General features: G+C 58.2%; 1 protein-coding gene and 1 non-coding gene across 11 annotated transcripts in view; both read left to right on the forward strand.

The window, feature by feature from the left end:
- The window catches only part of TRPM2 (transient receptor potential cation channel subfamily M member 2), a 47,966-nt gene extending 29,948 nt beyond the window's left edge, over positions 1-18,018 (forward strand). For 9 of the 10 annotated variants that reach the window (XM_077879395.1, XM_077879396.1, XM_077879393.1 and 6 more), the window contains 14 exons: positions 228-399; positions 4,809-4,992; positions 6,024-6,205; positions 6,459-6,591; positions 8,059-8,146; positions 9,616-9,703; positions 10,300-10,457; positions 11,115-11,191; positions 11,394-11,495; positions 12,721-12,807; positions 13,356-13,461; positions 15,125-15,226; positions 16,434-16,550; positions 17,075-18,018. In XM_077879395.1, the coding sequence (XP_077735521.1) occupies positions 228-399; positions 4,809-4,992; positions 6,024-6,205; positions 6,459-6,591; positions 8,059-8,146; positions 9,616-9,703; positions 10,300-10,457; positions 11,115-11,191; positions 11,394-11,495; positions 12,721-12,807; positions 13,356-13,461; positions 15,125-15,226; positions 16,434-16,550; positions 17,075-17,200 (1,722 nt within the window). In that variant the 3' untranslated portion in view covers positions 17,201-18,018. Of the gene's footprint in view, positions 1-227; positions 400-4,808; positions 4,993-6,023; positions 6,206-6,458; positions 6,592-8,058; positions 8,147-9,615; positions 9,704-10,299; positions 10,458-11,114; positions 11,192-11,393; positions 11,496-12,720; positions 12,808-13,355; positions 13,462-15,124; positions 15,227-16,433; positions 16,551-17,074 lie in introns of those variants that run through there. The other variant, XM_077879398.1, reaches the window with a different exon arrangement.
- LOC144302135 (Z6 small nucleolar RNA) lies at positions 13,415-13,492 on the forward strand. The gene has a single exon (XR_013369008.1). It is a non-coding gene; the product is annotated as a Z6 small nucleolar RNA (small nucleolar RNA).
- Positions 18,019-26,266: the final 8,248 nt, after the last annotated feature.

The raw sequence follows: 26,266 nt of genomic DNA on the forward strand, positions 1-26,266 counted from the left end.
GCGGATCCTGTCGCTCTCCCACCCTGTGGGCCACAGTCACATCCAGCCCCTCCTATGCATACCCCATTAGGATACGGGGCAGGCCCGGGACTGTGGGCCCAGCATCCCTGCCCTGGGTGTCGGCGGCAGCTCCCTGCATGGTGGAGCGCACAGCCCGGGGGTGTTGGGGGGGCAGGGGGAGCATGTGGGTGCGGGCGGCTGCAGCTGGTGCCCCCCTATCTGTGCAGATGAAGGACGTCTTCTTTTTCCTCTTCCTGCTGGCTGTGTGGGTGGTGTCCTTCGGGGTGGCCAAGCAGGCCATCCTCATCCACAACGAGAGCAGAGTGGACTGGATCTTCCGGGGGGTCATCTACCAGTCGTACCTCACTATCTTCGGGCAGATGCCGGCTTACATTGACGGTAGGACGGGGGGGTCCTGACAGCCCCAGCAGGGGCGCCTGCGAAGCTCACAGAAGGATGGGGGACAGGGGGTGGGGGTGGCAGCCCCCCAGGTGCCGTGCGGCAGAGACAGGTGTGTGCGATGCTTGGTTCAGGGGGGTTGGCATCAGCGGGGTGCGGGGGGGCCTGAGCTGAGATCCAAGGCAGGCCAAGGGTGTGGCCTGGGGCTCTGGGGCACCAGCTGACCCCCCCCTACATGCCACCCTGTCCCCCCAGCCTCCTCTGGATGGGGACAATCCTTTTTGTATACTGAGTTTTTTCTTTTCAACAGCTTCATTGGGGTATAATTCACGTACCATGAAGCTCCCCTGCGTAACGTGTGCTTTAGCAGTTTGTAGCCCACTTGCGGGATTTAATTTTAGAACATTTGCATCACCCGCTAAAGGCCCCATTAGCAGTCACTCCCCATCCCCCCGACCCCAACCGTCAGCGACTTTCCGTTTGTACAGCGTCCACTTTCCATTCGTATGATTTGCCTTTGCTGGACGTTTCGTATAAATGGGACAACGTGATATGCAGTCTTTGCGTCTTGCTTTTTCTTCGTGTAATGTCCCCGAGGCTCATCCATATTGTAGCCTGCATCCATTTTTATTCCCTTTTATCGCTAAATAATATTCCCTCATGTGGCTAGAACGCATTTTGTATCTGCGTTTGTAGGTCAGTGAACATGAGTTGCTTCTACCTTTTGGCTGTTATGAATGACATCGCCACGAACAGTTATTTATAAGTTTTTAAATATGTTTTTGTGTGGGCGTATGTTTTCTTCTGTCTCGGATATGTACCTGGGGATGGAATATGTACCTGCTGGGGTGTATACCAAGTCTGTGTTTAACTTTTTGAGAAATGGACAAACTATTTTCTTTTTTTTTGTTTTGGGTTTTTTTTTTTTTTTTTTAAGACCTCAACCTGTTTAAGACTACATTTTTTTTGGTATTTTTTTTATTGGAGTTTGATTTGCCAGTATATAGTATGACACCCAGTGCTCATCCCATCAAGTGCCCCCCCCAGTGCCCGTCACCCAGTTACCCCATCCCCCTGCCCGCCTCCCCTTCCACTACCCCTTGTTCATTTCCCAGAGTTAGGAGTCTCACGAACTATTTTCTATGACAGCTGCCCTGCATTTTACGTCCCTGCCAGCAACGTATGTAAGGGCCCCACTTGCCACGTTCTCTCTGGCTTGTCGTTGTCTTTGCTTCTAGCCATCCCAGCAGGTGTGAAGTGCATCTCTTTTTGGCTTTGATTCACATTTCCCTGATGGCGAGTGATGTGGAGCCTCTCTTCATGTGCTCCCTGAGTCATTTGTACGTCTTCTCTTTAGAAGCATCTACTCCTCTCATTGGAGTAGACCCCATTTCTCAAGGGAGTTATTTTTCTTTCTTATTGACTTGCAAGAATTCTTTACATATGGACACCAGTCCCTCTCCTATATGTGATTTACCAATATATTCTGCGGCTCATCTTGTCACTTTCTTGATCATGTTCTTTGAAGCACGTAAGTTTTTAATTTTGATTAAGTCCACCTTATCAATCCCTTTTATCATTTGCGCTTTTGGCGTTGTGTCTCAGAACCCACCACCTGACTCAAGGCCGTGAAGACTTATGTCTGTGTTGTTATTTTAAAAGTAACAGCTTTCGTTCTTACTTTCGCACTTTCGGCTACGTAAACTAATTTTTTATACAGCGGGAGGCAAGGGCCATTCTTTGGCACGCAAATTTCCAGTTGTTGGAGCACCATGTGTTAAAAAGACGATTCCTCCCCATTGAATTGTCTTGACCCCCTTGTGAAAAGTCGACTGACCATTATTAATGAAAGGGCTTATCTATGGAGCCTCCATTCTGTTCTGCTGATCTGTGTTCTTGTGCCGGCACCACACGGCCCTGGTGAGTGTAACTTCATAGTAAGTTTCACAGTCAGGACGTGTTGTGAGTCCTTCAACTCGGTTCTTCTCCAAGATTGCTTTGGCTTCTGGATCCCTTGGGTCCACATCAGTTTTTGAATCAGCTTCTCACTTTCTCCAAAAGCCATCTGGGATGTTGGCTGGGAGCATGGGATGCCTTTCCGCTTATTTAGATCTTTAATTTCTTTCAGCAATATTTTGTAATTTTCAGTGTATACGTTATGCTGTTTTTGAGTTCATTCTCAAGATTTTTACTATTTTTCACGTTATTGTAAATAGAATTATCTTATTCAATTCATTTTTGGGTTGTTTATTGCTAGTGTATAAACATGCACTACATTTGCCTGTCGATCTTCTATCCTGAAAGCTTGCTGAGCTTCTTTATAGCTCTCATAGGTTTTCAGTGGATTCCTCGGGATTTACTATTAACAAGATCATGTCCTCTACAAATAGAGATGCTTTTCCTTGTCCCTTTCCCATCCGATGCCTTTTATTTCTTTTTCTTGCTTCATTATCTTGGCTAGAACTGCTGGCGCAGGGACGCCTGGGTGGCTCAGTGGTTGAGTGTCTGCCTTTGGCTCAGGGCGTGATCCTGGAGTCCTGGGATTGAGTTCCGCATCGGGCTCCCTGCAGGGAGAATAAATAAGTAAAATCTTAAAAAAAAAAAAAAAAAAAGAAGATGCTGGTGCAACATTGAATGGAAGTGTTCAAAACAAACATCTGTATGTTGCCCCTGATCTGAGAGGGGGAGCTTTTCAGTCTTTTACTATTAAGCACGATGTTCACTGCGGGTTTTTGGTAAATGTCCCTCACCAGGGTGAAGAAGCACCTCTGTCCCTAGTGTCTTGAGTGCTTTTATAATGAAAATGTACACGATTTTGTCAAATGCGTTTCCTGCCTCTGTTGAAACACTCACAAGATTTTTGTTCCTTATGCTATTAATACGGTGTGTTCTGTTCACTGACGTCCAGGTGTAAAACCAGCTGTGCATTCCCGGGATACACCCCACCAGGTCGTGGCGTGTAATTCTTTCTATGTGTGGCTGGATTCGATTTGCCGGCATTTTGGGGAGGGTTTTTGCATCTATGTTCAGAAAGGGCATTGACCTGTAGTTTTGTTCTTGTCTGGTCTTGGTGTCAGGGTGATTCCGGCCACATAGAACGTGTGCAAGATTCCCTTTTCCTTCATATTTTGGAAAAGTTTGGGAAGGATTGGTTTTAATTCTTCAGACGTTCAGTAGAATTCACGAGCGAAGCCATCTGGGCCTGAACTCTTCTTTGCCCGAAGTTCTAAGTTCTAGCTTTGATCTCTTTGCCTGTTAGAGGTCTGTTTGTATTTCTTCTTCACTCACTTTCGGTGTTTTGTGTCTTTCTGGGAGTTTGCCCATTGTGCTAAGCCATCTGCTTCATTCGCACCCCGTTCTGTAGTATTTCCTTACGGTTCCTTTTATTTTTGTAGGGTTGGTGGTAATGTTCTCTCTCTCGTTTATCACTTGAGCAACTTGAAACTTTCTCCCCCTTGATCAGTCCGGGCGAAGGGTTGTAATCTTCTTAATCTTTTCCAAAATCCAGATTTTGGTTGTATTGATTTTCTTTGTTTCTTTTGTGTGTGTGTGTTTTTTAATCATCTCTCTTTAATTTATTTGCATTCTGATCTTTCTCCTTTCCTTCCTTCTGCTTCCTTTGGGTTCAGTTTGCTTTCCTTTCTTTGACCGAAGTGGAAGGTTGTGTTACTGACTTGAGCTCTTTCTTCTCCTTCCCAGTGTAGGCTTGCGGGGGGCGGGTGGTTGGCAAAACGGGCGCAGGGCGGTGGGAGCGCTCACCCTTGGAAACAACGTCAAATCCGAGGTGAGTTGGACAATGTTGTCCATAAGCCCACTTCCCAGCGTTAACGGCCGTTAACACCTGCCTCTCGGTGTGTCTCCTTGGGAGCTATTTGATGTACAAGCTGGACGTATATTTATGTTTTATTATCCTCTGTGCCCTTCCCTTTTCGACGCATGTGGGACCACACTTTAGTCTGTACGCCCTGTTGTGTGGTCAGCACGTTGCCTGTGCTGCAGGGTTCCCTCCCCCGCCCTCCCTTCTCACTGTGGTAGTTGTTAACTTTCTCCGTTCCACTTCTCTCCCACAGCACTGGGCTCCCCGTGGTTGGGGCCTGAATCACCTGTCCTGTGCTGGCTCCTACCCGGGGCCCAGGAAGTGCCCTGGAGGGGTCGGCTGGGTGCTGGGACTGGTGCATGCTCCAGGCTGGAGTACAGGTCTGGCCCCTGGGCCTTCCCGCTTCCCTTGGCCAACACACCTCCTGCCCATGGAGGATGCTCAGGTGTAGACAGCCGCCTTCTCTGGGTCTGAGCTGATAGCTGGGGTCACCCCGTGTGGGGGCGTCCAGGCCCTGGGGATGCTCATTGTCCAAAGGGCTCTTGCGACTATGTGTGGCTTTCTTTGTTCCCTGTGCACCCTCTGCCCCCAGGTGTGAACTTCAGCCTGGACCAGTGCAGCCCCAACGGCACAGATCCCTACAAGCCCAAGTGCCCCGAGAGTGATGCCATCCGGCACGAGCCTGCCTTCCCCGAGTGGCTGACGGTCATCCTGCTCTGCCTCTACTTGCTCTTCACCAACATCCTGCTGCTGAACCTCCTCATTGCCATGTTCAAGTGAGTGCTGCCCGGATGGGGGCCCAGTCTGCGTGGCCTGAGCAAGTCAGGGGTTCTGAAGCACCTTGCTCAACCCAGTGCATGGCCTCCGTCCCCGGTCCCTGCTGCGCCTGTCCCGGGCATGGATGTGCAGAGGCCATCCATGGGCTGGCGGTTCACAGGGAACTGAGCCTCCAGGGGGGCCCGAGGCATAGCCTCGCATAGGGGTGCAGCCTGGACTTCCGCCCGGGGCTCTCAGGAAATACCCGAGGTTCGCTCAGCTTCTGTCCTGTTGGAGAAAATATTACATTATACAGATTGTTCATGGAAATAAAAAAGATCCAGGGGGTGAAAGCTTTCTATGCAGACCTTTCATTTTGCAAATAAAGGACCTGGACTTTGTGAGGCAAAGGGACTTGGCTGGGGTCATCTCGAGATGCAGAGGAGCGCGTGCCAACTGCTAGCTTCTTTAAAACGCTGCTCTTCCCATATGGGAGGACCTATATCCATCCTCCGTGTATAAAGCCCAAGCAGGAGCAGAGTAGAGGTCAGCGGTGGGACCACGACCCCGGCCAGGACCCTTGTGTCCCTGGTCTGGGCAGCCGTGTTTCTCTCCTGCCCCCCGGGGGTCTCTCTCCGTCTGGCACTGGGCAGGCAGCCGAGGCCCATCTGCTGGAGGACAGGTGTGCGCTGATGAACCTCGTCGGCCCCATGAAGACACTGTCCCTTCTACGTGTCAAATTCAGATAAACTCTACTTAGACTTAGATACCAGGACGCGGTCCCCTCCCGCCAATCCCCCGCCTTGTTTCATCCGCTAACAAGACGCATAGACTAAGATCTAGGTGTCCTTTCTTCTCCCCTCGGCTCCCAGGGAGCTCAGAACTCCGCTCAGCTGTCTTCCTCGGCCGCAGGGACTGCCATCCTGGGTGGCGTGCATTTGCGCTCTGTGGGGGCCCAGACCCCCCAGGCGGTGCCGTGGGCGGTTTCCCATCGCTCCCCGTGCCTCCTCCTGCCGGCCTCATGTGACCCGCGCCCCTTGCCTCCCGCCAGCTACACGTTCCAGCAGGTCCAGGAGCACACGGACCAGATCTGGAAGTTCCAGCGCCACGACCTGATAGAGGAGTACCACGGCAGGCCCCCCGCGCCGCCCCCCTTCATCCTGCTCAGCCACCTGCACCTGTTCATCAAGAGGGTCGTGCTGAAGATACCCGCCAAGAGGCACAAGCAGCTCAGTAAGCCCGCCCTCCACGCCCCCAGCGTGCTCTCGGCTGTCTCGGGGTGCGGTTGGGGTGAGCATGGCTGCTCCTTCTAGGATCCTCGAAGCTCAGAGGGCTGAGCTGACGCAGACCACCCAGGTCTCTGAGGGACCCGCAGCCCCTTAGGTGGGCCTGGGGTGGGTTCTCTCTGCAGTTCCTCCCGCCAGGGCCCCTCCCAGTCTCCCTCATCCAGTGTTCGGGTCCCTCCATCTGCCCCCTGCCCCCCCAGAGACCAAGCTGGAGAAGAACGAGGAGGCCGCCCTCCTGTCCTGGGAGATCTACCTCAAAGAGAACTACCTGCAGAACCAGCAGTACCAGCAGAAGCAGAGGCCGGAGCAGCAGATTCAAGACATCCGCGATAAGTAGGCGAGGCCGGGGTGGCCCATGGGGCAGCCCACGGGGTGGGAGACCCTACAGTTCCAGGTGGCCCTGGGGACATGCCCAGCTGGGGGAGGCCCAGGCACTGGCCCCTGCGTGGGAACCTGCATCCTCCTGCTGACCCACGGCCTTCCCTCTGGGTCCTTGGGGAGGCTGGCCCCCTCGGGTGGGGAGGAGGGTGAAGGTCACCTGCGCTGCAGACAGGACTGAGCCCTGACTTCCTCAGGGGCCGGGGGTGGGAGGCAGAGGGAGGGGTGGGGGTCTGTGGGAGGCCCACCTGGCCAGGGAGGGCGAGCTCAGTGAGCTCCCAGGCTCACGGCCTTGCTGCAGCTCCTGTGGGGCCTGGTGGCCCGGCCTGGAGCTCCGGCTCGCCTCAGGGCCCCCCTCCCACTTCTTTCTGGTGGGAGGTCCGTGCTGCTTTGTCTGTCCACCCCACCCGGACGCCCCGATGGGCGGGAGGACGTGGCCCTGCTGTCAGTGCGTGTCTTGCGGTGGGCCAGGAGGAGGAAGGGGCGATGGGCCATGTGGCTATACCAGCTCCTGCTCCTGGTGCAGTCCCCTGGGCCGTGCATGGAGAGGGGGTGCCCTGGGGCCTTGGGGGAGCACCCAGAGGGTGGGCCCCCTGCAGCCAGGCCAAGTGCACCTCAGAGCCGTGCGCCTGCCTTGCTGTGCCTCTTGGCTCATCCGTGATGTGGAGCCAGTGATGGCACTGCTTCCAGAACACACGGGAGGGTGCGCACACGCACGTCCTGGCTGGAGACACAGGGGATGATGCCCTGCACTGGCCACCTTCCCTCCCTGGGTCAGGTGACCACGGTGCACCACGGCCCCACAGCCCCGTGGCCGAGCTGAGCCCACCCCCCTCCACCCACAACGTGGGGCAGGGTTTGATACAGAAGAGCATCCCGTGCGGGTGGTACTGGGCACCCTGGGCACAGCCAGGCAGGAGAGCCCGGACGCGGTCTGGCCGTGGGATTACTCCCGTCAGCGTGGCAGGCCGAAGCTGGGTGAAACTCCCGTGTTGTAGCAAAATGAGACCAAAGCAGACGTTCCCCAACCAGCCGCGCGGCCCTACCCGCACCCAGGGCGGCCCAGAAGCAGCGCTGAGCTCGGTGCTTCGCCTCTGGCAGCCGTGGGCAAACCTGGGTGAGGCGGGTCTTGTACCTGCACCTCCCGGCCAGGGAGGCCCCTGCAGGCTGTCAGGTGGCCGTGTGAGCCGGGGTCACCCACTCGCCACGGGATCGTCCCCGGGGGGGTAGGCCGTGGTCGGTCTGTGCAGCAACGTGTGTTGTAAATAGCTTCAGAGGAAAGGGAAGAGGCCTGGAGCTAACGGCTAAGCCCAGGAGGCTGCTGGGTCTGGTGGGACTTGCACCCGCAGGCTAGCGCTGCAGTCCCTCGGCATCCGGGCCCCTGGGTCGGGCCCGGCTGGGCTCAGCTGCGTGCTCTTGCAGGGTCAGCACCGTGGTGGACCTGCTGGAGAGGGAGAGCCTGAAGCAGTCAGGCCTCGTGGAGCAGAGACTGGCCTCCCTGGAGGAGCAAGTAGGTTCGGGGCCCGGGCCTCCGCTTCTGGGTCACGGGCTGGACAGGCCTGGGGTCAGGGGCCGAGATGAGGAGCGCGCTGGGGAGCCGACCAAGAGAAGGGCTCGGGGAATCTTGGGGGCGATTGTTCCCAAGCAGGAGAGGCGCCTTCTTCGTCCTCCAGAACATTCTGCGAAACACCTCCCCGCTGAGCTCCGCCGCTGGCGCCGGGCGGTGTCTGCACCACGGGCTGGTCAGAGGAGCCTCTGCCCCACTCATCCCCCGTCAGCGCACACTCATGCTCCCCCCACCGGGTGGGCCACACTCCCTGGGCTCCAAGCCCTGGGCCTGAGACAGGCAGCCCCGAGCAGCCTCACCTCTAAGAGTCATCGCCTCGCAGGCCAGCGGGGCTCAGGCGCCTGAACGTTCACTCACCCCTCCTCCGTCCATCTGTTCATCCACCTGTTCATTCCTCCGTTTTCCCACCTATCATTCCGTCTGTCCATCATCCGTCTACCATCCATCATTTTCCTTCTATCCATTCATCTTTCTATCCATCCCTTCCTCCCTCCCTCCCTCCCTCCTCCTTCCATCCATCCGCCCACCCACCCATCCATCCGTCCACCATGTCGTGTTTCCTGTGCTCCTCCTCCGTGCCGCATCCCAGGCTGGCCTGAGGAACGTCAAGGTGAACAGGCATTGTCTCCCCCTCAGAGGTTTCCAGCCTGGTGGGCACAGACATAAATGTCATTGTCACAGTGTGTTTTCATAGGTGTAAGCGTAGGGACTGGCAGTCAGGGAGGCTCCAGCCTCCGGGATAAGGAGGTGTGGACTGGGTGGAGGCTGGGCCCCTCCTTCTATGCCCTCCTGCTGGGGGCACAGAGGACCGGTGCTTTCCTGTGAGAGGCCCTGCTGCCCACGGCAGCCTCCCAGCAGGCAGGCCCTGAGCCCCACATGCTGTCACTGAGTCCCGCCTCTTCTCAGCTCCGGGGACTGCTGCACACGGGGGTCCGCCCAAGCTGCCCTCTCTCCGTGGGTCCTTGCCTTGCTGACACCCTCTACAACGGGTGCAGTGCGGCCGAGCAGTGTTCCCCCGGCCCCCATTCATCACATGGCTCCTACTATCACCTGTCGTTGAGTATGTTTGGCTTCTAGAAGTTTCTTTTCTCTGGGAGGAGCAGGAGCCGTGGGAAGCTCCAGTGGGTAGTCCTGAACCACCTTCTTCCTGTGGCTCAGATTTCCCCTCCTGGAGCTTCGTTCAGGGGCCTCTGGTGTGTCCAGGTCCAGCAGTCATTGTGTCTCACTGGAGGGCACTGCCGGCGACCAGCGGCCCTGGTCCCGAGGGGAGCAGGGTGGGCTTGGATGCTGACGGGGTCACTGCAGCAGGATGGGCCTCCTGGCCGCGCCCTCACTCGCGGTCTCAGTGGAGGTGTGGGGATGCAGTTCGGGGGCAGGTGTTGACCCCATCCTGTTTGGGACGTGCCTTCCAGATGGCCCAGACGTCCAGAGCATTGCACTGGATCGTGAAGGCCCTGAGAGACAGTGGCTTTGGCTCCGAGGAGGGCTTCCCCACCCTGGGTGAGTCTCCCTCTACTGGCCCGTGGTCTCCTGAGTCTGGGGGCGTGTGGGGAGGCGGAGGGGCTCCCGCTGCGCCTGGGGGTGGGCCTTGGGAGCCGCCCAGCCTTGGGGTCCCAGGGGAGCGCAGCCCGCCCCATGGAAGCAGGGGACGTGACCAGGCAGAGACTGAGCAGAGGCCTGGCCCACGCCCCGTCCTCCCTCCCCCCCCCCCCCCCCCCCGCCGCCCCCATGCATCGTGCTGCCCAGGAGGTGCCCCGGGGGCAGAAAGCAAAGTGCACGCTCCTCAGTGTGCAGCCAGCCAGGAAAGGGGCCCGATTAACTGCTGACCCCAGTGGAGCTCGTGGGCCCTCCTTTGCTCCACGGGCTCTGGGGAAGCCACACAAGGAGCCAGGCGCTGGCAGGCGGCACTGCCCGACCCCAGACCTCTGTCCTCCTGGCACGGGCCCCCGTGAGGGCTGGCGGTGTTCGGTCTGGGCTCAGGGAGGTGGAGGCGGCCCAGTCGTGGGGACGGGGCCATAGAGGACGCCCCCGCCTCGTGGGCCAGGTGTCTGAGCCGGGCCCCGGCTTTGCCCACGGCTCCCCGTGGCTCTTCCCAGCACCCCAGAAGAGCTCCCTGGGGCGGGACCGTGAGCCGGACGGCGGACACAAGGCGGAGGACGTGGGCGACACCCACCACGTGAACGCCCGGCACCTCCTCTACCCCAACTCCCACGTCACGCGGTTCCCGGTGCCCAACGAGAAGGTGCCCTGGGAGGTAAGTGCCGGTCTCAGCCAGAGGCCCCCGGTGTCCTCACCGCCGGGCACCAGTTGGCCTCACCTGCCGCAGCCTCACAGGGACGTGCTGGACAGAGGAGGAAACTGAGTCACACAGGTCCACACAGCTAAAGGTGGTGGAGCTGGGATTGGAGCCAGGGCGCTGGGGGGGCTCTGACCCACACAGGGAGCAGACTGCTCCCCGCCTGCACCCGCCTCACCTGTCTTACAGCCCGCATCCCCAGGGAGCACTTGCTGCCCCTTTTTGGGTGCCAGGTGACAGCCTCTGCATGCCCTCCCTGCCCCACGGGCTTTCACTCTGGCCTTTCCAGAATGTTCCGGGCTGTGGCTTCCATTCTTTCTCCCAAGTGTCTGAGAGCTGGGGGGCCTCCTCACTTCTGGAGTCCAGCCTAGACCCCCCATCCTGGGGCCTCCCCTAGACCAGCAGAGCCATTGCGGCCCCCCAGGTGGGCCCCCGGGTCAGGTGCACCCCTCAGGCCTGCCCGAGCATGGAGCTACCGTGTGCACTTTGGGGACGCTCCCGGGGTCCTTGCTGACAAGCACCTTGAGGAGGAGCTGCCCCTGTCACCTGGGGTGCCTGGGCCCCAGCCGCGGTCCGGGGTAACAGCCTGGAGTGAGAACCGCCGTGTTTGTGCAGACGGACTTTCTCATCTACGACCCGCCCTTTTACACGGACGACAGGAAGGACAAGGGCTTGGTGGACCCCATGGGAAAGTGAGTGTGGGCACCCCCGGGCCCGGGTGGGAGGGCGGGCGAGGACCAGCTGGGCGCTCCGGGGTGGCCGCCAGAAGCTGCTCAGGGCGAGGCTCCTGCGGGGACAGGGTGCCCCGCTCCCCCCCGGGGCTGGGGGTGCCCGACACCCGATCCGGGGCAGCACCCCCTCTCATCGGGGACGTGGCTTCTCCCTTGCTCCCAGTGCCCTGGAACCCCTGGCCGGGATCACCTACAACGCCGTGGATGGGCCTATAGACCGGCGGAGCTTCCACGGGGTCTACGCGGTCCAGGACGGGCTCCCTCTGTGAGTGCAGCCGCCGCCCTCGCGCATCACCCCGACCCTTGTGCGGTGCCTTCGGGGCTTGCTCCTGGGGTCAGCGGTCCTGTCTTGGCAAGCTAGCCGTTTTTCTGACAAAAACGAACAAAACACAGAAGAAAAGAGACTTTGACATAACGGGTTTCCTTAGCACCATCCCTGCACCTCCCGGGACTTACCGCTGGCCTCGGGCTCTTCGCCTCCACCCGAGTGACCTCGGTGACTTCCGTTCTTCCCTGTGCAATGGGGATGAGCTCCCGCCCTCTCCGTAGATTAACGAGAAAGCAGGCTTCACCTGAGAGGGTTCTGGCCTCAGGGGATAAGCTGAGGGGCTGGTGGGCCCGGGTCAGGGGCTGGTGGTGTTTCCCAGCGTCTGTTCCCTGCGGGGACGGGCTCTGTGCCCCATTGTACATCGAGTACATGCAACGTAAAGCTGTCGAGTGACCGGTGGCATCCCGCCTGCGGTGTGTCAGCCTGGGGTTCTGCAGGTAGAGGAGCCTCCTCTGCCCGGGGTGGCTGGGGCGGTGGCAGCACCAGGGCTGGGAGGATGAGGAAGGTGCCATCAGAAGTAGGGGAGGGATGACAGGTCTCTTGGATGCCCTGAGCCCCGGGGGGTGGACGAGGCCTGAGAGAGGGGGCAGGCGGCAGGCATTTACGTCCTGGAGCAGGAGCGGGTGACTGTCGGGAGGTGGTGGGAAACGGGAGGGCGTGAGAACAGGAAGCTGGCCCCAGCTGTGGGGACGGGAGGCCACGTGGGGTGGGGCAGGTGCAGGTGGTGGCATGGGAGGAGTCAGGCTGGATGCAGATGTGTGTCGTGTGGTGCGACGATCGAGCCGCACGCTCTCTGGGGGGCGGGATGCCCACGCTGCCACGTAAGCATCTGCGGTGGGGCTGGATTTCTTCTCCCAAGGAGACCTCTTTCCCTCCCCACCAAGTCCACGGTGACCTGAAGCTCCTGCCTTGTCCCTTGGAGTCCCAAGGTGGTGGCCCCGGGTGGGGAGGTGGGTTTGGCCAGGCCAGGGGAGGGGCTGGCAGGTCCGGGTCTCATCCCTGCCTCCCCACGCCGGCTCTGAGGTGGGTGCCCGGGCTCTGGAAATCCTGGGCCGGGGAAGGTCCGGGGGGAGCCAGCACGCTCCCCAGTGAGTGCCCTGCCCACTGCCCCCACCCAGTCCTCTTGGAGCCAGGCGGCCTAAGTGACCCCCGTCTGTCCCAGGAACCCCATGGGCCGCACGGGACTGCGTGGGCGTGGAAGCCTCAGTTGCTTTGGACCCAACCACACGCTGCAGCCTGTGATCACCCGGTGAGTAGCCTCGGATGAGGCCCCTCAGTCGCCGGTGGGGCCTTCCCGGTGCGCCGGCAGCTGAGAGGACAGATCGTATGTGGGGCCTGGGTGCACGTGGGCCCCCCCAGAGCCTGCTCCGGCCTCCCGGACCCCCCTCCCTTGGGTGCCTCTGGGAGGAGGGGCAAAGCCACAGACCAAGGCCCAGGACAGACACGTGAAAGTGTGCATAACCCCCCCCCCCACCCCGCTGCATTTCCAAAGAGCAGCAGGGGAGCGGCTGGGGCCAGGCATGGCTTCTCTCTGAGGCTTTTGATAAAACAAACAAAAAAACAACTTTCCTGAAAGGCCGCCCCCTTCTAGTCCCCGGCAGGCAGCACCCACCGACGAGGGGAAGACACCCCTGACAGTCATAGGCTGGTTCTCCCCCTGGAGCAGGTTCTGGGGAAAGGAGACAGGGCTGGGCGCCGGGGAGGCCGGGGAGGCCGGGGGCTCCCCCCCATCCTCCCCTCGGTGCAGGGAGAGCTGTGCTGAGGTCAGGGGATCCCCCGGGCCCGCCGCTTCAACAGGTGGAGGCGGAACCAGGACGGAGCCATCTGCAGGAAGAGCATAAAGAAAATGCTGGAGGTGCTGGTGGTGAAGCACCCCGTCTCTGAGTCCTGGGCCTTGCCAGGGGTAAGCCGCTGCCGTGCGTTGCCGCCGGGCGCTCCACCCGCTGAGCCCCTGCAGGCGCGCCCCCCCCCCCCCCCCCCGGGCAGCTGTGGACCCTGCCCCCGGTTCTGAGGGACACACTGGGGCTTGGCTTCGTACAAGGAACTCCCCTTCCCGGCTCCTTATCTTGTGCTCGTGAAAACGGGTTCAGAGACTCTGGTGTGTGGGCGCCGACGGAGCACTAGGCTCGGGGCTGGGGCTGCGTCGGAGGCTCGCGGTCCTGGGGGCCGACGTGGGTCCCCGTGCAGGTGTCTCAGGCGGGCACCTGCTGTGGGTGTGTGGCCCAGAGCTGAGCCCTAAGGACAGGATGGCGTGTGGGGCTGGGGGGCGGGAGGAACGGTCCCTCTGCTCAGGAGCAGCAGCTGGAGGTAGGGCTGAAGGCCCGAGTGCACCCCAAGGCCTTGTGGGGAAGAACACGACAGGGGTGCAGAAGGCCCTGGGCTGGACTGCTCCCGTTTGACGCCCAGACCGGTGCGCCCTCCCCCCATCCCTGTTCTGGGGTCCTGGCAGGAGGACCAGGTCACCCAACAAGCTCTGAGCTGGGGCACAGCCTCTGGGATGCAGCCCCTACTGGGGACCCCTCCTCTGAGCGCGTGCCCGGGAAGTTCCCTGATTCCCCCGACCTCAGCACCCGCCCCGGGCCCCGGGGCTGCTTGGCTGGGACGGCCTGTTGGCGGGCATGTGTGTGCACCCAGGTCCTCAGGCTGCGGCGAGGGGTCCGGGGCTCCGGGCGGCTCTGGCCCCTGCAGCCAGGATCCCCGGGCCCCCGCTGAACCAGGGGGCGGCTTACGGCCAGTCCCTCTCCCCCCGGGGCTCCTCTAGCATGATTCAGTCTCCGTCTTGGGCACTTTGGTCTCTGCGGGCAGGACACTGGCCCAGCACCAGTGTGGGTCTAGCAGTTGGCGTCTTCTGAGCCGTGTACCCACAGCCCCAGGCCGTGTACCCGCAGCCCCAGGCCATGTACCTACAGCCCTAGAGCCGTGTACCTGCAGCCCCAGGCCGTGTACCTGCAGCCCCAGGCCATGTACCCGCAGCCCCAGGCCGTGGACCCACAGCCCCAGGCCGTGGACCCGCAGCCCCAGGCCCACACAGGTCCCCAGCACTCCAGCATTCGAGGGGCAGCTGTGTCTCTTGCGCCAAAGCGGGATGGCTGTGACGTGGACTCGGAGGGACTTTGATAACAAACAGGGCCTCCCAGAGGGGCGAGGGCCAGGCAGCGCAGGCCAGGATCGGTCCCCGGGGCGGGTGGCGTGGGGACTGGCCGGGAGCCCGGCCTGGGGCGGCAGAGGTGAGAGCTGGCACCTGAGGAACGCGAGTGGTGAAAACGTGCCCTGCTGGGGCCGGGCTGGCGGAGGGCAGGGCGCTGGTGGCCTCCGGGCCTGAGAGAGGCCCTGGTGCCGCTGCAGCCCTGAGACGCCGTGCCTCTGGCCTGACTCAGCCCGGCTCCGTCACATGCTGACGTGGGCAGTGGGCTCTGGGCAGTGTCACTCAGCCCCGAGACAGCCAGGCCGCAGACACGCCTCCGCCTGTGGCTCCGGGGCGCTGGCCGGCTGCCCACGCCGGGTATGGGGCCGGGGGGGTGGGTCCCCGGACAGCCTCACAGACCCCCTGCGTCCTCCCCACTCAGGGCTCTCGGGAACCGGGAGAGATCCTGCCCCGGAAGCTGAAGCAGGTCCTCCGTCGAGAGTTCTGGTCTCCCTTCCAGAACTTGCTGATACAGGGCACGGAGGTAAGGCGGCCGTTCTGCTTCGCTCCCGTCCGCGTGTCCTGGTCCCCACGCTGGCTGCGGCTGCACAGGAGGGGACACTGGGACGCCGCCCCCACCCACATCCCGCAGCTCCTGGGGGAGGAGCTGGGACCAGGAGGTGCCCGCCGTGTCCCCATCCTCCCCCTCCAGTCTTGCCCCGAGCACACGGGCGCGTGGGATGCAGGGTCTGTGTCCCGCAGGGCAGTGGGCGGTCGGGCCTGCAGCCTTCGCTGAGTCTTCTCATCATCACGAAAGCAGTCTGCGGCCGCGCGTGCCCCTTCCCGCGGGCCCACGGCGTGACCTCCGTGTGCGCAGGCCGGGGCCGGGGCCAGCCAGCTGTCCCCCCAGGAGGGGGCCGCGCCGCGCACGTTTCTTCCTAACTTGCCTTTTCACTCAGTTTGCGATGGCCGCGGTTTTAGGCCCCGATCTACAAATCCGCCTTTTCCGTGGCCGCGGGATGTTTTGTGCCTTGAATAGCCGAACGTGGCCAGTGGGCACCTGGGTTGTCGCCGCTCCCGTGTCCGGCCCAGTTCAGGGCCAAACAGGCGACAGCTGATATTTAGACTTTTGACCTCCGGAAGCCAGCCGCTCCCAGGGCCCGGCCCGGTTGGTAAAGAGAATTAAGTGGTTTACTTACTGAGGGGGGATCCACGCCACACAAAATTAGCAAAGTGAGCGGGGCCGTGGCATCGGGTGCCCCGCCGTGTTGTGCGATCACCACGTCCACCTCCAGCCTCCAGAACATTCCCTGGGCGCTCTCTGCGCCCCACCCCTCCCCCGCGGCACTGGTCTGCTCTCGGGCTCTGCACCCCCCGCCCCCCTGCCCCCCACCCCGCCCGTGCAGGGCCCTGGTTGCAATCACACAGCGAGCAGCCTTTGGCGTCTGGCTTCTATCACTCGGCGCAATGTTTTTGCCGCCCGCCGTCCCGCTGCAGTCCTTCCAAGGCCGGGCAGGGAGGCTCTGGCTGCGGGCCGGAGCCCAGGAGGGGGCTGAGTGAGGCGCGGGGGGGCCCCCTTGGGTCAGGCACGTGGAGGCCGCATCGTGGAGCAGGCCGTGTGGACGGGGAGAGAATGGGGGGGGGCCCCCCGAGGGTGAGCAGCTGTGGCCGGGGGTCCTCGTGGAGCAGCAAGCAGGGGTGGGGCTCAGCGCTCCCCGGGGCGGATGGGCTCACCCTGTGCTGCCTCCCAGGTGTACAAGGGGTACGTGGACGACCCCAGGAACACGGACAACGCCTGGATTGAGACAGTGGCCATCAGCATCCACTTCCCAGACCAGAGCGACATGGATCTGAAGAGGCTGAACTCTGTACGGGCTCCGGGGAGGGGGCGACATGGGGCCACCATGCTCTGGGGGGACCTCCAGGCCTCCAGGAGGGGTCTGCCCGGAGTTCCAGGCGGCCAGCACTGGCTGAGTCCAGATGGGGGGCTGCAGAGAGTAGGGGGCCCCGGAGGCACCTGCAGATGGCCGGGGCGGAGTCAGAGCTGGACCTCCTGGGAGGGGGTCAGGTGCCCATGGGGATAGCGTCCCCCGCACTGAGATCAGTGCAGAGCTGGGACCCCCGGGCCCGGGGAGCAGACCCGAGCTGGGTTTGCAGGACAGAACCCTGAGAATAAGGCTACCGGCTGTGTCCTCAGGATGGATTTTCAGGTCTAGGCGGGAGTTCTCGGAGTTTTTCACTCCCTTTGATAGAAGAGCCCAGTGAAGCAGCCACAGGCCAGAGACCCTGGGTGGTGGCGTCCCCGAGGCCCTTCTGCAGCTGGTTTTGAGGCTGTTTGGGCAGAGGCACGTCTGGCTCAGGAGGGACTCAGCACCTACGTTTGCCCTTGCAGCACCTGCACACCTGTGACCCCGGGATGTCCGTCCAATGGCAGGTGGTGGACAAGCGCATCCCACTGTATGCCAACCACAAGACCATCCTCCAGAAGGTGGCCGCTCTGTTTGGGGCTTTCTACTGACCCGTGGGCTCCAGCCGGGACCCCCGCCAGGGGCAGGTGAGGCTGGTCGGCCCCCGGCCCCCGTGGAGGCTGCCCGGGACCCAGGCTGACACCAGCTGCCCAAGGGCCCTGCCGCCCTGGACCTCGCCGGGGCCGGGGGCTGCTGCTGGGGTGCCGCGTGGTGTGGTTTGGGGATCTCCACCTCGAGTCGCCGACCAGATGGGCCTGTGAACTGGACAATGTCAGGGCGCCTGAGAGGAGAGCCAAGGCAGGGGACGGGCTGGCTGTGGTCACACGGCCATTCCTCGGGGTTGACGCGGCCCCTGGGACCCGCCAGCCGTCGTCACCCCTGGCAGCCCCGGCCCGCGGCTAGTGATTCCCTCCTGGTCACAGCGTGAGCAGCTCGTCCACGACAGGCGTGCACTGGCCTGGGGGCTGCATCTCCTGGACAGTCGGGGATCCCCCGTGCTCTTCTCCTCGGGCCCACAGCCCGGAGGTGGTGTCCACCGTGACCTTACGCAGACCTCACCTGTGCTGGGGCGGGAGCCCGGGCTGTCAGGGCTGAGCCCGTTCGGGGGCGGGGGCCACACAAGCACACGTCTTCTCTGGAGACCACAGGGTGTCTGCCTACGTGCCAGCCCGGGGACTGGGCGGGGGCTCCCCATGCACGGCACTCCCTCCTTCCCTGTGAGCCCAGGGAGGGGCAGGCGGTGGGCATAGACGGCGGGGGGAGCCACCTGCTCCGTGTCAGTGACTCACAAGCCATCAGCATAAACCGCCAGGAGTCATCAGGGCCGGGAATGTTGTAAAACCCAACATTAAATCTGCTGCTCCCTCCAGCCTGGCCTGCGTCTTCTGTGCTTCCTGCAAATAAAGTTCAGACACCTGCAGTGCTCAGGGCGCTGTGTCTGAGTCACTGAAACCTCTTTGGACCGTGGCGGAGCCTCCTCCCGAGGCCCTCTCCTACGGTTCCTCCCCGTGCACATCCTGAGGCCCCTGAGGCCCAAACTCATGATTTCCTCTCTGATCCCCTGCCGCCCGGCTCCCTACTCTTCATACCCCTGGACCCAGCCTCCGACATCGGCCCCCAGCACCCAGGCTGGTCCGCAGGGATCTCACACCCTCTCCGTGGCTTCCGGCACACACAGGAGTAGGGGGGACACGGCAGGGGGGGGGGCTTGGTTCTTTATCTAGACGCATCTACCTAGCCAAGCTAGCATTCAACTGGCAGCACCGAATGATGACATTTTAGAATCGTAAAGACTAAAATAATGCATTGTGCTCTGAAAGAACATCTCTAAGTTGAATTTCAGAGAAGCAGACGCTGACTTAGCTTGGCTGTGGTAACAAAATCCCGGACGGGGTGGGGGTGGGGAGGCTCCAACAACAGGCGTTTAGCTCTGGTCCTGGAGGCTGGCGGTCGGTCGGAGCCCCCGGGGCCAGCAGGGTTGGGGGCTGGTGGGAGCTCTCTTCTGGCTGGCAGTGGCCGCCTCCCACTGCGCGCTCACGGCCCGTCCTCGGTGTGTGCACGGAGACGGAGTGCTCCGGGGTCTCTTCCTACCGAGACCCTAATCCTATCACATCAGGGCTCTGCTGGAGGTCTCGGGTAACCTAAGTATGTCCTACGTCCGGAGAGGCCCCACCTCCCAGTACAGCCACACTGGGAGCCAGGGCTCGCCGTACTGGGCGTGGGGAGGGAGACACAAAGCTCCAGGCTGTAACACACGCACACCCCGCGCCGGGCACAGACCAAGCGCTGCGATAAGCCAAGAAACCATGAGAGTGTACGGCAAGTCTCTGTTGGGGCACGCTGGAAAAAATAAAATGTGATCACAGCCTTGCTGGGGTCAGTGGGAGCCTCGGAGGGGCTTGCGGGTGACCCCAGCGCAGCGGCGTCCTCTGGCTCAGGAGGAGGAAGGAGAGGCTGCGTGGCTCGGCGCGGGGACGGCGGGGCTCACGGGTGCGGGGCCGCTGAGCCGCTGGCAGGGCGGGGACAGGTGAATAACCGTAACCCCCTGCACCCCGAGGAGTTAGCTGGAAACCAGGCTGTGAGGGAAGCACCGGAACCAGCGGAGGATGGTTACTATGAAATAAAATGGCTCGAGACCCGCAAGACCATCCGGGTAAACAAATGACCCAGCTCCTGTGTCTTGTTTTCTATTTATTTTTCTCTATCAGCTAAGACCAAGGAAAGCATGATAGCCGGCAGCGTGGAGAAGGCGTGCGGGGCAGACGCTCGCAGAGAAAGGCGCGGACGGAGTTCTCGCAGAGCCACGGCCGCAGGCCTCCTGTGAGGAGCCAGGAGCCCCGAGGGGTGGAGGGCGTCGCGGCAGCCTTCGCTTGGGAAGTCATCCCTCGCAGGAGCTGTTACCCCTCCGGCAACACGGCTGCTGCTTCTCCTTTTCCTTTTTTTTTTTTAAAGATTTTATTTATTTATTTATGAGACACCCAGAAAGAGAGGCAGAGACAGAGGCAGAGGGAGAAGCAGGCTCCATGCAGGGAGCCCGATGGGGGACTCGATCCCAGGACCCCGGGGTCACGCCCTGAGCCGGAGGCAGCGCTCCACCACAGAGCCCCCCAGGTGTCCCAGCACCATAGCTTTTTAAATATATAAAGCAAACCTGATAGAAAGTCAAGGAGAAATTGGCAAATTCGCAGGAATATTTGAGACATTTTCTCAGAAATCGAGGAATCAAGAAGCCAAAGGAAAGCAGAGCAGAATTTGACTAAGACAATCAACAAGACTGAGGTCCGGGCAGCCCGGGGGGCTCAGCGGTTTAGCGCTGCCTGCGGTCCGGGGTGTGATCCTGGAGACCCGGGATCGAGTCCCTCATCAGGCTCCCCGCATGGAGCCTGCTTCTCCCTCTGCCGGTGTCTCTGCCTCTCTCTCTCTCTCTCTCTCTCTCTGAATAAATAAATAAATAAGTCTTTAAAAAAAAAAAAAAGAACAAAAACAAGACTGAGGTCCTTGTGTGTCCCTGCGGGAGGTGTGTGTGTGCACCTTCATACATACGGCGTGTATTTATGTGTAAATATATACGTATATGTCATGCGATATACACACGTGTGTAACTTAGATGCACATTCATTCACATGCAAATCACATGCAAATTATATGCCAACAACATGCAAATTAGATGTGAATCACATGCAATTTATAGGTAAATTATATGTGAATTATATTAAATAAGTGGGGCTCCCAGGTGGCTCGGTGGGTGAAGCATCTGCCTTCGGCTCAGGTCATGATCTCAGGGTCCTGGGATCGAGTCCTGCATCGGGTTCCCTGTTCAGTGAAGACTCCGCTTCTCCCTCTACCCCTCCCCTGCTCATGCTCTTTTGCTGACTTTCTCTCTTTCAAATAAAAAAATTGAATGGAATCTTTTTAAAAATCACGTAAGTGATGTACAATGTATTTATATATCGTATGAAATGAGTATGTATATGTCGTGCAAGTGCCACACGCACATAGACACAGCACTACACCAACACACCTTGCTCGTGCGTGTGTGTGGTCCTGTCCCCACCCCAAGAGCAGCAACAAGAGGCTCAGAGGAGACGCACAGGACCTTCACCAATCACCCCAGGGAGGGGATCTCAGAACTTTGCAAGGCAGCCCCAGCACGGGGCCACACTCTCTGGCCTTAGCCTCAGGACAGCAACGATGGAACGAGAACACACACCAGAAGGGACAGAAACAGGAGCCTGAGCTCGGGACGGTGGGGACCGGTCCCCTGGCCAGCTGGGAGGGCGAGGGGGCGGTGTCCAGGGCGGGGCTCTGCTGGGGGGGCAGCCCTCTGCCCTCTGCCCTCCCTCGGAGCGGCTTCTGTCCTCACCTTGGGCCTCCGTTTCCTCAGGCAGGGGCACTAACAAGGAGGGCCGTGCCTCTGTTCTCAGAGCAGACGCTGTCCTTGTGACCCTGGTCTGCGCTCAGTCCCAGGAGCAGGCCAGGCAAGGCCCCTGAGCTGGGCGTTGTCCAGGGAAGGCCCAGGGGGGCCACCGTGCCTGCCACCTGCCACCTGTGTCTCTAGTGGGAAGCGGACCAACGCGAGACCGTGAGGGGTTCGTGTCACCCCCCGTGGGATGTGGCTGGAGGCTCCCAAGTGAACCTACCTAACCTTAGACGCCCTTGCTACAAAATCAAAGACAGAAAGTGAATGGTCTGAGGTTCTAGCTTCAGAAGCTCAAGAAACGGCTACGACATCGATGCAGGAGCCAGGGAAGCCGGGCTTTACGGAGGAGGGAAAATCAGAGTCGGCACGATGAAGACGTTAAAAAATCGGTTCTCGGAAACGCAGACAAAGCAGAGGGGACGTAGCCCTCCGTGGGCCAGTGAGGGGAACGTGGCCCTCCGTGGGCAGTGAGGCTCTGGGCACCCTTGGTTCCCGGCCCTGCCCCCAGGCTGCCCACCAGCCGCCCTTGAACCTCTCCCTCTGCACTGCCCCAGCCCCTGCTGGGAGCCAGTCTCCCCGATGGTGTGGCAGGCCGGGCTCCTGTCTGGGGGTCCCCGCGGCGGGGCCAGCGCACACTGACACCCTGAGGAGGGGCGGCCCCCGGGGGAGCGCAGCGCTCCGGCCTCCTCCCTGAGATGTTTTGTCCCTCGGCCTGGTTCCGCCGTGGCCGTGGGCTGGTCCCTGGGGAGATGCTCTCGGCCTCGCCCGGCGAAACCACCTTCCTGGCGGGGAAGCAATTAAGCAGCCGGAGCAGCTGCCCAGCATCCCTGGGGCCGGCGAGCCTGGGTTCCGGGGATAAATGGGTGAGCTAATGGGCCCTGAGCCCAATTACAGTCGGAAGCGCAGCAACTGCGGGCAGACCACGCGGCCCGGAGGCATCAGGAGCTTCTGCTGTTCCTGAGCGACGCTCCCGGGCTGTGGCCTGCGCCTGGCTGGCGGCCAGCACCCCCCGAGAGGCCGGCCCTGCGGCCGGGGGCACCGCTCAGCGCACCCCGCAGGCGAGCGCCCCGCGTCCGTCTGCCCCGCTGTCCATCGAGGCAGAGCCACCCGAGAATAGCAAACCTGTGTGGCATGTTATTATCTTCTGCTGTGGAGGCAGAGCAAAGGCATCCGGGCAGATGTGAACTACGAGCCACCAGCACCCAGATCAAGATCCAGAACATACCGTCCCAGGAGCCCCTCCTGCCCTGTCCCATCACTGCCCTCCGGAACTTTCCGTAAGTAGAACCACACAGCGTGGGCTTGGCGTTCCGGCCTCTACCACTTTGCTTTTTATGTCTCTGGATTCCCCTGCACTGACACTGTGCTTGTTGGTAGCAAACCCATTTAATTTGTTTAATTTGAATATTAAAATATTCCTGACCTTTGGGGTTCCCATTTGGCGTCTATGTGATTTGCCTTATACGCTGATGTACCAGCAGCTTCAAGGCTCACATTATTTTAATCTCCAAAAAGAGAGCTGGTTGCTGAAAGCAGAAATAATCACGCGTTACGAGGCTCCTACACACGAGGACGTGTGCGGGAGGACAGCGCACAGCACCGCTGCTCAGGCTGTGTCCAAACGTGCCCTGAAGGACTGCCCTGGTGAGCAGCCGCAGCCGGACACATCGGCCTAGGCCGCCGCCGAGACAGCGTGGCTGGGGCGCAGCTCTGGACAGAAGGCACAATCACAGAATCCCGTGCTCCTAAAGGAGGCAGGAGAGAGGAGAAGGGAGCAGGGCAGAGGGACCGGAGCCCGAGCCCTGAGCATGGGCTGTCGCAGCCAGGACGGCACCACCAGCCAGCACGATGGCCTGGCCCTCGCCGTCCCCGGGCCCCATCGCAGTCAGCTCTGCTCTCTCCTCCGTCTTCTCCAGTCTCTCACTGACCCAGCCTTTCCTTCCTTGTCTTTTTTTTTTTTTTTTAGACATTTTATTTATTTATTTATGAGAGACACGCAGAGAGAGGCAGAGACCCAGGCAGAGGGAGAAGCAGGCTCCATGAGGGGACCCCGATGCGGGACTCAATCCTGGGACCCCGGGGTCACTCCCTGAGCCAAAGGCACACACTCAACCACTGAACCACCTGGACGTCCCTCTTCCTTGCCCTCTATGAAGTGCACTGATCAGTCACTTGTAACATGTCTTTCAGTTTGGGAGCATCTGAAGAGCTCTCACTGCTGGACAGACACTATGCATGTTTGGCACGAATGTCACAGAGGTGCTGTTGTGTGTTTCTCCATCCACTGCATCAAAGGTTAACTGACACCGATCTCTCCTGATTTCTTATTACTGATGACTTTGACCTTGGTCGCGTAGGCAGGGTGGTTTCTGCTGTGCTTCTCCACTGTAAAATCATTGTTTCCCCTTTGTAGTTAATAAACATATGGAGGAAGAGACTCTGGTGCTATAGAAACCGTGCAGGTAGCAAAGTGTAAAGACACGGGTATGAGGATGGAACTCGACACCGCGGGCTGACCTGATCACAAGGAGGCTGCAGTGGCTATGCTAGTGTCAGACAAAATGATCCGGGGATGAAGAGCATTACCTCATAATGAGAAAGGGCCAATTTATAAAGAAGACATATTAATCTGAATAAAGGGCTTCAAAATACACGAAGCAAAAACTGATGGAACTGTAAGAACAGCAGACAAATCTACCATCAGTCAGAGACATCAACACCCCTCTCTCAATGATTAATAGAACACATGAAAGATCAGCAATGATGTAAAATGCTAGACTCACACTATCAGCCATCTTAACCTCATCAACACTTCTAGAACATTCCACGGAGCAGTCATACAACACGTTTAAGTAAACATGTAACAATTACTAACATGGGCCACTTTCTGGGCTATACAATGAGTTGATAAATTTAAAAGGACCCAAAGCATATGGAGTATGTTCTCTGACAATGAATTTAATAATCAAAATCAGAAAGCACTCTGTAAAATCCCTAAATATCGGGAAACAAAACACTTCTAAATCCCTGAGTCAAAAAAAGAAATCAAAAGGTGACTTAGAAAATGTTTCAAACTTAATGGATGTCATTAAGAATTTCAGGGATGCAGCTAAAGCAGGGCTCGGAGGGAAACGTATAGCACTAAAATCCCCATACTAGAGAAGAAGGAAAATCTCAAACTGTGAAGTCAGCTTTCACCTTAAGAGACCAAAACAAACAAACAAATAAATAAATAAATAATGAAAAATAAAATAAAATAAAGAAGAGAAAAGTAAACCCAATGTAAGCAAAAGGTCAGAATGGGAGTCAATTGGGAAATAAAAAAGAAAAACAATAAAGAAATCAATGAAACTAAAAACTGGCCCTTTGAAAATGTCAATAAAATTGATAGACTTCTACCCTGAATGATAGTAATAGAAGAAAGAAGATGCAGATTACCCATATCAGGAATGAACTGACATCACTTTGTACTCCATATTGTAAAGGTAACTAGGGGACATTATGCATAACTTTATGTTGATAAATTCAACAATTTAAATAAAACAGACAATTCCTTTTTTAATTATTCAATTAATGGATATATAGTGTATTACTAGTCTCAGAGGTAGAGGTCAGTGATTCATCAGTTACGTATAACACCCACTGCTCATCTCATCACATGCCCTCCTTCATGCCCATCCCCCAGTTACCCCGCCTCCATCCCCTCCCCTCCAGCAACCTTCAGTTTGGTTCCTGTGATTGAGAGTCTCTTATGGTTTATCTCCCTGTCTGATTTCATCTTATTTTTTCCTCTCTCTTCCCCTGTGATCCTCTGTTTTGTTTCTTAATTTCCATATGTCAGTGAAATCATATGATATTTGTCTTTCTCTGATTGACTTATTTCACTTAGCACAAGTTCCATTTGGTTCCATCCGTGTTGTTGAAAATGGCAAGGTTTTTTTGATGGCTGAGTAATATCCCAGTGTGTATATAGACCACATCTTCTTTATCCATCATCTATCGATGGACATCTCAGCTTTTTCCACAGTGGGCTATTGTGGACATGGCTGCTGTGATCATTGGGGTGCAGGTGTCCCTTTGGATCACTATGTTTGTATCTTTGGGGTAAATACCTAGTAGTGCAATTTGCCTGGTTGTCAGGTAGCTCTATTTTTAACTCCTTGAGGACCCTCCATACTAATTTCCAGAGTGGTTGCACCAGCCTGGGTTCCCACCAGCAGGTAAGAGCTTCCCCTTTCTCCACATCCTCACCAACATCTGTTGTTTCCTGACTTGTTAATTTTAGCCATTCTGATGGGTGTGAGGTGGGATCCCACTGTGGTGTTGATGTGTATTTCCCTGACATGGAGGGATGTGGAGCATCTTTCCACATGTCTGTGGCCACGTGTAGGGCTCTTCTGGAGGGATGTCTGCTCATGTCTTCTTCCCGTTTCTTGACTGGATTGTTTGTTTCTTGGGTGTCAAGTTTGATAAGTTCTTTATGGATCTTGGATACCAGTTCTTCACCTGATATGTCACTTGCAAACATCTTCTCCCATTCTGTAGGTTGTCTTTTGGTTTCCTTAGCTGTGCAGAAGCTTTTTATCTTGAAGAAGTCCCAATAGTTCATTTTTGCCTTTTTTTCTCTTGTCTTTGGAGACATGTCTAGCAAGAAGTTGCTGAGACCAAGGTCAAAGGAGTTTCTGCCTGTGTTTTCCTCTAGGATTTTGATGGATTTCTGTCTCACATTTAGATCTTTCATCCATTTTGAGTTTATTTTTGTGAATGGTGTAAGAGAATGGTCCAGTTTCATCGTTCTGCATGTAGCTGTCCAATTTTCCCAACACCATTTGTTGAAGAGACTCTCTTTTTTCCACTGGATATTCTTTTCTGCTTTGTCAAATATTAGTTGACCATAGAGTTGAGGGTCTATTTCTGGGTTTTCTATTCTGTTCCATTGATCTATGCGGAAACAGACAATTCCTTGGGAGAGATGAACTATCAACATTCAGTCAAGGAAAAATATAACCTCAGCAGCTCTATCTCCATTAAATAATTTAACAACATATAAAAATGATGATACATCATAACCAAGTGGGATTTATTCCAAGGACACAAGGTTACTCAACACTTAAAAATCAGTTAATACAATATTGCATAATAACATATTAATTTTAAACAAGTTTCTCAATGGGTGAAGAAAAGTCAAAATGCTTCC

The sequence above is a fragment of the Canis aureus genome, chromosome 30, assembly GCF_053574225.1.
Source record: "Canis aureus isolate CA01 chromosome 30, VMU_Caureus_v.1.0, whole genome shotgun sequence".
NCBI classification, from domain to species: Eukaryota; Metazoa; Chordata; class Mammalia; order Carnivora; family Canidae; genus Canis; species Canis aureus.